This window comes from Mustela erminea, chromosome 17, assembly GCF_009829155.1.
Source record: "Mustela erminea isolate mMusErm1 chromosome 17, mMusErm1.Pri, whole genome shotgun sequence".
NCBI classification, from domain to species: domain Eukaryota; kingdom Metazoa; phylum Chordata; class Mammalia; order Carnivora; family Mustelidae; genus Mustela; species Mustela erminea.
In genome coordinates this window covers 24,686,767-24,698,083 of record NC_045630.1, presented here as the reverse complement: position 1 = coordinate 24,698,083, position 11,317 = coordinate 24,686,767, and the positions used below count along the sequence as shown (strand labels likewise).

Sequence of the window (11,317 nt, the reverse complement as noted above, 5' to 3'; positions counted from 1 at the left end):
TACGTCTACAGCAGAAAAGGATGCATTAGGCATTAGTACACCAGCCTCTATGTTCCTCTGTTATGGTGAGTGACCCGGATTTAAGAAATCTCCTATAGCTTAGTGATGGCATTTCTACAAGATCCATGTGACCCAGCCTGGATCCCTGCTCCAAAGAGATAAAAGACAGAGAGAGAGAAAGAGAGAGACTCTAGTACTTGACTTGTCCTATCATTTGCTGAAATGAGCCAATATTTTAAGTAGTCCAGCGTCTCCCTTAAGGCTGCTAGGTGATTTCAGTGGATTTTTTTTTTCAAAGGGATGGAGAGGAGTTAAACCAATGGTTTCAGACTTGGGGATTTCACAGAGCAATTCAAGTTCCCCTCCCCTCAACCAACCAAAAAAAAAAAAAAAAAATGAGGGACTCAGGAACGTTTTGTTTAGGAAAGTAAAGGTATTTTTTCCTTTTAATGCTATTGTCTGTTACCATAACTTTATAAAAGAAATGGCATTTCATTGTCAAATGGCATTTCATTGTCAAATGACGTAGAAGGACTCAATCTCAGAAATCTAACAGAAAATGCACGGAGCTCTATGAAAACGCACTCCTTTGTGCCTGTTTTTCCCATTTCACTGAAGGCTGGTGAAAACTTTGCAATGCTCTGGCCACACCTGCAGCCCCGTTTCTTGGAATCTCTGCCTTAAACACTTCTTAGGTCCCTGACAGCTTTCAAAGATCTCATTTGTGGCTTGGCCATTTGTATGCAAATTCAAGGCCAGCCGGGCCATCTTCCTTTGTTGCTCCTTGAAGCCACAGTGACAGGTAGACTGTGCCTAAAGAGGGTGGTCACTGAGGGGACATTTTTTTTCTTTCCTTTCTTGAAGTACACTTGGGGAACACACACTTTCATCCATTCCACAGTTATGGAGCACCTCCTGAATAGACCATCCAGGGTCTATTTCAGCAAATGGGGAAGCAGAGAAGAATCTTCCAGCCGTACGATAACACCTGTCACGAAACAAGAGAGACAAAGTTGCTTAATGCAGCAACACAGCCCATTGCTGTGCCTGCGTCTCTCTGGGCAGAGTCAGAGATGAGGGGTTTGGGGTGTGGGGATGTGGGCACGTGCAGCACCCACCAACACTCCATTTCCATTGTGCACACCCGGTAACGCCGCTGACAGCAGGCATATCTTCAGATAAGGCAGACAATGATACATCCCACTGTTCTAATTCTGGAACCGCTATGCCACCTCATTAATATGTGAAAATGTGTTAAAAAGCTGCTGATAAACAGCTGCACAGAGGCAGAAATAGTGGCTCCCATCGCATTTGCAAGCTTTATTGGCTCTCAAACATGGCATGAGAAACGAAGCTTTGCCTGCATGTATAAACTGGGTAATTTGCTGCAATACTCCCCTTTATTGGCAGACATTTTGCCCTATCATGTCTCCCCAACCACACAGTTTCAGGACACTTCTGATTTACACGGCTCTGTTAACTGCCTCTTTCTTAGAAAGAGCTGTCGTATCGACAGGCATAGTTGTTTTAAAATTCCAATTTATCAATAAAATGGAAGATTGACTAGCTTTCATGCATTGCACAATTTCTAATAACGGAGTTTCTATTCGCCCCGAGAGCATTTGATTAAGGAATTAGGTGCAAGTTATATATAAATCAGCGTGAGCCCCGAGTCAACTGAGGCCACAAGAAGTGCATTCTGCAGGCGGGAAGAGGAAAATTTTATCCCAACCCAGGATCGGACCTGGAGTTGGCAAAGAGGCTTATCTGAAATGTTATGGCCAGAGCAGATTTTCATTTCTCACCACACTGCTCCCCAAGGTCAGGGCACAAGCCCCAATTTACCTTACCTTTGGGATGGCTCTGCTCTGTATTTCTCCAGCTACACTTCCCGCTGGAGAAAGAGTCCCAAGTGAAGCTCAATTCCAATTACCTCCTTTCTCCCCCGCCACGTCTCCCCTTTTACATGACAGATTGATGGTCTTCTCGGGTGCCTCCTGACTGCACCCGGAACACGGGATAGCAAAACTGAGCTCGCTGAATTGATTTCCACCGTGTCCCTATTTAGACCAGCCCTGTGCAGGTGATTTTCATCACTGACCTCCCCCAGCCTCCCCCTTCCCACGGAGGAATTACAGCCTGTTGGGAGACCTTCTTTCCTGGATAAATATTAAACTGCCAACTGGTAGCTGCTCTTTTCCTTCTGGGTTGGGGATTATGTATTTGTGTGATTTTTATATTGTGTTTGTTTTCTTGGCAAACGGCTCACTTCTCATTAGCGGGTGGCATGGTGGGGAGAGGAAAGATGTAACTCTAGGGGCATGTTCTCCTTGGTTAAAGGCAGATAATAAAAAGGTGGCTTTTTTTTTAATGCACGGAGAGCAAAAGTATATAATTTAACTAAGCGCGAAAAGCCTTGGATCCTACAATTATCCAAGCAATATCCAAGCAGTGCTTGGAGCAGAGTAACTTAGAAATGGGATTTTCTTTTCAGAAGAATATAGATGAGTCTCTCGGCACCTACATCTTTCACCTAGCTCTCCTGGATCCCGTCTGCACCCCACACCCCCTGGAAGAGTACAAAAGCAGGCTCTGGGTCGGCGTGTCCCACGTCTAGAAAATGTGAATGTTTCCTGGCAATGCCAAGATTAGGGGACCTTAGAATTGCAGATGCAAGAGGATTAAGTTAAAGCCCCTGGTATAAAATCTGACCTAATTAAGACACTACCGGGGCAAAGCATTCCAACAGCAATTACACAGGTTGTAAAGGGGGTGAAGTACCTTTTAAAACCAAGAAATGCTTCTGCCAAAATTATGCATCCCTGAGGGTCAAATGAGGAGTTGTAAATGCAGGACATCTCTCGACTTGACCTCAAGCGAGGTGGGGGGGGGGGGGGGGTACCTCCCTTCCATCAGCTGCCATAAAGGCTGCTTGCCTGGGGGTCTGCAGAGGCCGCTGGGATCTCTCTCCAAACATCTATCATCTTTCCCATGGACAGCTTCTCAGAAGCTGCAATGCAAAAAGCTCTCAATTGTGCCTCTGGCCTCCTTTACAAAGCCATTCATTCATTCAGAGGTTTTTTGTTTTTTTGTTTTTTGTTTTTTTACATTTACTATATACCAGGACCTAGCTCAGCTTCTAAAGATGCAGGGATGGATCAAATTCTAACAATAAGATGCCTCCACATAGCAACCCCTAGGCCAGAGGTCATTTGGGGATATTTTCTTACAAGCAGTTTTGAGTTTCTCATGATAGGAAATTATTCACTCAGCTCTATTTTGAATTTTGAGCCCTTATTAGGCCTAGGCATTACGCAAGGTACTGGAAATCGAAAGATGAGTAAGTTACATCGACTTGTCCCTGAGAAGTCACACGTCTAATGGTAAACACACAAGATAATGAGTAATGTCCCACAGCTGCAGATGGGAAACGGGGGAACTGAGATTCACCCTGGCTGAGACTGGGAACATGGTTCAGGTGGTCCCACTGAGCTTTGCAAAACAGGCACAACCACCTTAAACTAAGGGAACAAGTGGTAAGGGCCTTGCCTCCGGGACCAGATGGCACTGAGTCAAATCCCATTCCTCCAAGTATTGTGTGATCTTGAGGAAGTTACTAAACTTTCTGTGCCTCTATTTCATCTTCCGGGGAGGGAGGTTAATAAACCCATCTCTCTGAGTTGTTTTAAAGATTAAAGAAGAGACACCAAGGGTGATGCTTGCCCAGCCCCATCACTGGCTGTGCAATGTTACACAAGTTATTGGAACTCTGTGCTTCATTTCTACAAAATACCCACTTTATTGTATATTGAGAATTTAAAGAAAAACACATATAAACTTACACTCTTATATCAATGCATAGCAAAAATTCCTATTATTATTGATGTTTTTATTACTACAAACACACCCCCAATGCAATAATTTTTTTAAAAAAGCTTTACCTTTTAAATTATATTTTCATTTTGAAAGGAAAACTCATTAGCCTGGAAATCTGAACTTTAAAGGGATTTAAGAAAATTGATCAACCTCTTTGGGCCAGGGTCTTTTCGTGGATTAAATTTCTGTTCTGTTGTGAATAATTTAGCTGAGTGAATAATAAAGCTGAGTGAATAATTTCCTATCATGAGAAACTCAAATAAGGTTCTGTTCCAGAACCTTCCCTATCACCTCCTTCCTGGGAGGTAGAATCAGGGTGCAACACATTAAGAGCATGTGGGACAACAACTATCGTGGGATATTCTCGGGGACAACCTCCCAACTCATCTGTGTGCTTTGGGAGCTAGTACTTGACTTTCATTTATCCCCACCCTATAGGAGGTCCTAAATAAATGTTGGTTAAATGGACGAATCGGAGGTTTTGACCAAGGAGTTTGGGGATATTGAGAAATTCAATTAACTTACTTCAAGTAGCCAGGTTTGCTGGTGGAATATGAGCCTAGAACTCAAAGTCTTCTTACTCTTGCTACAATGCCTTCCCGGAGACTACAAAGTCAGCCACTATAGCGTGTTAAATCGAGAGTGGTTGTTCCTTTGCAAATAATTCTTTATTTTCAGGGGCTTAACATCAACTACCTGTAAATTACAAACTACTCTAGTGTATTTAAACACCGGCTTAGAAAATGTCAGCCTATCTGCAATTTGTAGGCAATATACCCGTTACACAAAGTATGTCCGGCTGGATCCTAACTCAAGATATTAACAGACGTGTGTTATAGGAATGGCTAACACCACATGTGGGCTGGAGGGTTGTTGCCATCTGCAGAGAAGAAGCTGGAAAATCACATTTTAAAGTCGTGACTGGGAGGCCCTGCTTTGTTCTTTAATTCATGGGTATTTATTTAAATAGCCAAAGAAATGGCAATGTACTCTGGAAGCCCAAAACTCAAATTATTTCTCCTCCAGGACAATGAGGTCTCCTTGTGATCCTAAATCACGATTGTGGAACACAAGAACAGTGAAAAATGAAGTCAAAAAACAGTCAGTGATCATCTTTTACATTCCCAAATGGGCTCTTGGAACTCAGAGACAAATTTTAAAAGTCAAGATGTTTGATTTCCAAGAACCCAGTTTTCAAGAATATAAGAAATGACCTAAAATGTTCTAGCCAAATGTCTGGATTTATTGACATGGGATCTGTTACCTCGTTTATAGTCAGTGGGACTCTTGTGGGTATCTACATAGTATCTTCCCAATCTCTTGGGAGCAAACAGGAGTCCTGAAGAGGAAATCCAAGGCAGGGGTGTAGCCTAGGTGAGGAGATACATTGTTACATATTAGCCACCAAGTTATATAAATAGATGAAACCCCTTTGTTATTAAGAGGTATAAGGTACTAAGTTCTTTGAACATGTTTTTAAATCTAAAAGTTCTCACATTAGGTAGCAATTTCTGTCTATAGGTCTGTCTCCTTCGGTAGCGTATGAGTAGTTTAAGTGTCAAAACTATCTCTTTGGGAGGCACCTGGGTGACTCAGTTGGTTAAGCATGTGCCTTCAGCTCAGGTGATGATCCCAGGATTCTGGGATGGAGCCCCAGCCCCAAGTCAAGCTCCCTGCTCAGCGGGGAGTCTGCTTCTCCTTCTCCCTCTGCCCTTTTCCCAGCTTGTTCTCTCTCTAATAAATAAAGTCTTTTTTAAAAATCTTGTTGGGAAAGAAGTACAGTGCCTGAAGTATCATTCAATTAATATTTGATGAATAATGGAACAAATAAATGTATGTATGTCCAGGACCAATGTGGCTAAATGCCCAGATTCTGAACATTTGATTCAGACTCCCTGGATTCTGACCCCAGCTCCCTCCTTACCAGCTGTGTGCCTTCTGACAAACTGCTCAGTCTCCCTGGATTTCCAGAGTCCCCATGTCTAATATGTTACAATAATACCAGCCGGCTCACGGAATGCATTGCACAGTACCTGACACAAAGTAAACACTCCGTATTATTACTATTATTGAATTCAGGATGTCCGACCACTGAAACTACCAGAAACTGCCAAGCATTTAGGTCATTTCATCCCTGATTCTAGTCAAGAAAGCCCCATTTCGTGAACCTTCATTTCATAAGCTGAGACGGGATTTAATGGCCTTCCAGAATGTGAGAGAGCTCTGGGCACAGGTGGTGGTAAGCAGCTGTTCCCCATCTCTGCTGAGGGCCAGCTGAGAGACTTAAAGAGCTACATGAGTGATTTGGGTATAAAGTTTTAGGAATTGCTTCCTAATGTTCGAGGGTGTGAAAGTCTAGGTTGCCTCCAGGGCAGCTGTGGAATCCCCCTCTTAAGATTCTTTAAAAAATTGGATCCTTAATCGGCTCAAAGGTGGATAAAGACCAGGAACGCACCTCACGGTCAAGTAACAAGCAGTTTGTACGGGTCAGTCCGGTGAAGCTGCTGTTGACCTAGTTCCGGTGAAGAGCTATTACCTGGAGATTCATACAGAAAGGAAGAAAGTATGGAAAGCAGATTCCTCTACTTAGTGAGATTGTAATAAAGCATCTTAATATGCTGTTAATTCTCATTCAAAATAACTTCACATCTCATTAAGAAACCATTTCTGGAGGACCCTGAGAGGATGGTGCGTGGCTCAGGCGCTCACGTGGGAGCCGGCAGCGCTGGGGGCCACGTTCAGGGGCAACCTCAGGTGAGTGCCTGCCTCCTATGGTGTGCAGATCACGATGTTTGCAATTTCCAGCTCAGGGTGGCAAACAGAAGAGGGGAAAAGTCCCTTCCATTCCACTCTCTAGGAGGGGTGGGGAGGGAGTCTCAGAGAAACTCCTGTGAGTGCACAGACCCCAAATTGCACACCTATTGTTCTTTGCAAGCAGAAGACTGTTTTTGCATATTTCCTCTTAGGAAGAAAATATTCTGATTTAGTGAAGAGATGGATGCAGCCTCTTGCTCTTGTCTTGGTTGCCCAGGGGAAGAGAGCAAAGAGAGAAAAAATAAAAAAATAAAAAGATTTCAGGGGAGGGGGGTGGTGAGGAGGAAGAAAAGCTTGCAGAGGCTTTGATCCCGAGCAACCTAAAGCTTGAGTTAAGGCTGAAAGGGATGGACGCCCAGGTGACTGGGGAAGCCCGGCGGGTTTGCAGTTTTACAGCCGTGTAAGGGGATTAGACAGAAGCCTGGAATGGTGATATGTGATAAAGACACATAAATGGAATTTAATGGTTTGTTCTCTTCCAAATTACTGAACATTAAGTGTAAATGTTGTCAAATAAATATTAAATCATATGTATATTGCAGGATCTCGTTTGCACATCACCACCCAGTTTAAGGAAAATGTAGCTTCTTTGTTCCCTATAAGTTACTCTTCCTCCAAGCTCACACCCCATTGAAGAGGGAAGAAAAGGAGCTTGCCCACTGATAACGTCTCAGGCTCTTCTCTTTCAAGCAGGGTCTCTCAGTAAAGCCTTCCCTTAGAGAATTCAGCTCAGTCTCGCTTCCCGAAATGGCTCCTGGAGATGGGAAAGGAGGCCTACCTGGGATGCAGGGCAGATGGCTGGTCTGGCCCTGCCCTGCTGGCTGCCATGGGGGCCTTGAGGGACCCTGTGCCATCATTCCCTGCAGGCGTCCACATACACCAGAGGGAAGGGAGCCTATAGCTCCGCCTTGGGCCACAGACAGCCCCAAGACCAAGCTGCTTGGGCTCTCAAGCCACAGCAGACAGTGGCCAGGCCCAAGCCAGCTTCTCTGACAGGCTGGAAGCCATCCCCCAGCTACGGATGAGGAAAGGGCCCCGAGCCCCGCGCTCTTAGACTCCCCATCTCCAGCTGCTCTGCTCTCCAAGGCTTTTGAATCCTAAAGAAGGAAACCAAGCTTCCTCGGCTGCGCTTGCTTTCACAACAGCTTCTAACCAGCCAAAGTTGCAAAAGGATCAGGACCTTGAGCAAACTCCCCACCATCGCCCTAACTAAAAAAAGCTGTTAACCAACTGAGAACTCGGAGTGACTCGGGTCATCAGACCCTGCCGGACCCAGCTGAAGGCTCTTTCCCGCCCAATAAACAGGGACTTGTTTGAAGCCATCACGTGCAGATTAATGGATGCACTCTGACCTTGCAGAGCACCAGCCGTCCATCGTGAATTGGTATAAAGAGCACGACCTCCTCCCTCTCTAGTGCGTAAAGCCCCCTGACTTCCCCCAGAAATGTTCACTGCGATGTAGCCCTCTGCCTAACTTAGCTCAGCACTGGCTCTGGGGACACTTCAGCCACCGGATTCTCCAGGGATTATCCCAATGGGAAGAGGAAGTAAGTACACAAGCATCTGATGTTTTTGCCTTCCTCTCTGGTACTCTCCTCAAGAGCTTCTTGGGCCTTTCCTTCTGCTAGTGTTCCCAGGAGCACTAAGCCATGTGACCTAGCACTGGTGGCAGAGAGGATGCAGAAAAAGAAACTAGCTTAGTAATAAAGACACCGATCGAGTAGTAGGGTTTGTTTGTTTTTTTTTTTAAAGACTTATTTATTTGAGAGAGCATTTGCATGCACACACAAGCAGGGGAAGGAGCAAAGGAAGAGAATCTCAGGCAGACTCCCCACTGATTGTGGAGCCTGATGTAGGGCTCAACCTTGAGCTCATGACCTGAACCGAAATCCAGTCGGGTGCTCAACCGACTGAACCACCCAGGGGCCCCATGAAGTAGTTCTAAATTACTGTTCCATTACCTGTATTGTGAATGAAAGATCCAGAGTTTGATTTGGTAGGCAGTGGGACAGTCTGGATTGTACTTATTAGATTGTCTGCTAATAATGTTTACTTATTTGAGAGAGGGCGAGCACAGAGGAAAAGTGAGAAGGAGAAGCAGACTCCCTGCTGAGCAGAGAGCCTGATGTGGGTGAACCATGGATGTGCTGAGATCAAGTTGAAACTGGTTCCTCTGAAACCCACAGCTGCCACAGTACCACCACTGGGTGTCAGCGTACCAAACCAAAGGAGCAGGGTCTTTTAGGGGAAGTAAGGCAATGGCATTTACCGAGAGCCCTCTCAGTCCAAAAAAAACATTTATGCACACATTTCCTAATTTAATCTGGGAGATGAATAAACTTTTGGGGGAACAGAAAATGCAATATTCAGTTAATGGAGTGACCGATTTGAATCAGAGGCGCTTTTTTCCTAAATTGAAAAAATAACATTAGAGTAGACTCGGAAGTTAAGAGAATCAGTCCCCAGATTCTTTGTTAACAAAGGGCTCTTCCCAGCTATAGACTCCTTATCACACAATGAAACCATTATTAGAAACACTTCAGGGGAAGAGTGTGCTCTGTGTGCTCTCTCCCTCTGCAAAAATCAGCCAGAGACAAGCATTTGCTATAAAATTATCTGGTTTAATCACTATCAACATCGGAACTGTGGTACATTAGAGTATGAAACCTGTATGTACAATTACACATAGAAAAACCGGTCTTTGTGAGGAGCAATTTTCAGCAAATCTGACAAACAGCAAGAGTCGTCCCTATTTTGGGTTTGAAAAGAGAACTGGAAATTTCCAAGATGTCCCCCTCCTCCCTCGGGCTCCAGTGACCCTCCCAACACCCATTTGCAAAGGCCTGAGGTGGGAAGGGCGGTATTAACAGTACCAGGCACTCATTCTCCCCTCTTATGGAAGGGGTGGATGTTCGGAGACATTTCCTATCAGTTATGACACTGATGTTCCATCCGTCTGCATCATTAGGTTCGGTAGTTACCATGACAATATGATGCCTACAGCAATCTAACTTGATAGCCAGATGCCAGAATGTGAAAAAATAGGACCAGCTAAGAAAGTGAGAGAAATATAATTAATCTGAGGCACATAAAAATGTGCACAAAACTAGGACCAAGAGGGAAACTGCTGAAATGTCACGGAGGAGGGACTTCTGCCGGGAAGCAGTAATCAAGTTTCAGTATATAAACTTTGCTAACTAGAGCTGTGAATCGGTCTATAACTAAGACTGAGGAATGCGTCAATGTTAGTCACGAATATCGCTCTGTGCATCTCCCCCAAATAATTTCCTGCCGCAGAGCCCGGTGTGTTCGTCTTGATTCCAGTCAAGGGGTGCTTCTGAAGATCTGAAGCCACCATCCGAGTGCTCCCGCCCTGGCACTCTGCTACCTCCGGGCTGCTGTTCTACCCAGCTTCTCCATCCGACGTGGTACTTAGCCAACATTCCAAAGCTAAAGTGAAGAGACTGGACTGAGCTGTGTTCTGGAACGGCCTGTCCCAGTGGAGGCAATAGGCCGGGACAAGCCTCTTGGGGGCCCCAATAGGGTAGAGGGGCTGGAAATCGAGCAAGGAGCCCAGCCTGGGACAGGTGGCCATTCTCAACATGGCTGGGTTGGATAGCGGCGCTGAGCCAGGCGATTTGGTCGGTTGAGACTAGTAGTCGTAGAGAGCTGGGAAAGAACAAAGGTCGTTCAAGATTAAAGCCCCAGGCAGGCCTCCATGCAGGGCTGGCTGGTCGGACTAAGCTAGGGCATCCTGAGTCTAGAACACTCAAGCTCCATGTGGCTTCCTGCGGTGATCTTCTAATTATCTACTTTCACCCAACACCTGCACCTCTTAAATATGCAAAAGAAATTCAGTTTTATAAAGAGGGAAGGCCAAATGGGTACATTAGAGCAATCGGTCTGGCCCCAAGTCACTGAAGATCAGGGAATTTAGTTTCTCTCAAAAGTCTGCAGTGATCCCCCAGCCCCGGGCTGGAGTGATGGTATCACCACACCACCGGTGCCAGCACCATGTATCTCTCAAAGTCTCAAGACCTGTGAAAGGTCAAGAGTGGTATTAATATAGTGACCTTGACCGAGCCTTTTCCGTGCGTGAGGCCCTTCACACACATGCTCCCATTTAACCCTCACACCCACCCTGTGAGGTGGCTACTAGTAACCCCCCTTTACAGATGCAGAAACTGAGTCTTACAGAGGGTAAGTCATTGCGCAAGAACCCACACACAGTAAATGGCAGACTAGGATTATAAACCTGAACTGCCTTCATCCAAAATCTGTGCTCCTATGCCCTCTCCCTCAGGACTCCCTTACCTGAGGGACCTGAGATGGGTTGTAGAGAGGAACACTCCCTCTCAAGGGGGTTGGGGGAAGCAGAACACCAGGGTTGAAGTAAAGCTCAGAGGGAACAGCCTGTGATGGAAAATAACAGAAAATCCTATCAGTCACTGCTTCTGCTTCCAGAACATCAAGGGTTTCCCTTGAGTGTCCGCTTTGGTCAAGAGCTGCAGATGAAAAGGGTTTCTTGATAGACCTCGGGGAATTCAAGCAAACAAACATGATTCAAGTGGGCACGGCCAACCCCTGGGTCTGGGGTGACAAATGCAGAGGCTCGGGGGCAGCTATA

At 45.5% G+C, this 11,317-nt stretch overlaps 1 protein-coding gene and 1 long non-coding RNA gene across 2 annotated transcripts in view; both read right to left on the bottom strand.

Moving 5' to 3' along the window:
* Positions 1–443: 443 nt before the first annotated feature.
* Positions 444–2,002, bottom strand: LOC116576765. The gene is made up of 2 exons (XR_004280276.1): positions 1,851–2,002; positions 444–988 (listed from the first exon to the last, which is right to left on the bottom strand). It is a non-coding gene; the product is annotated as an uncharacterized LOC116576765 (long non-coding RNA).
* An 8,177-nt stretch (positions 2,003–10,179) lies between these two features.
* The window catches only part of SEC16B (SEC16 homolog B, endoplasmic reticulum export factor), a 40,410-nt gene continuing 39,272 nt past the window's right edge, over positions 10,180–11,317 (bottom strand). Inside the window, exons 25-26 of the mRNA XM_032318907.1 lie at positions 11,005–11,103; positions 10,180–10,359 (exon numbers count right to left, since the gene is read on the bottom strand). Of these exons, the coding sequence (XP_032174798.1) occupies positions 10,288–10,359; positions 11,005–11,103 (171 nt within the window). The 3' untranslated portion in view covers positions 10,180–10,287. The remainder of the gene's footprint in view (positions 10,360–11,004; positions 11,104–11,317) is intronic.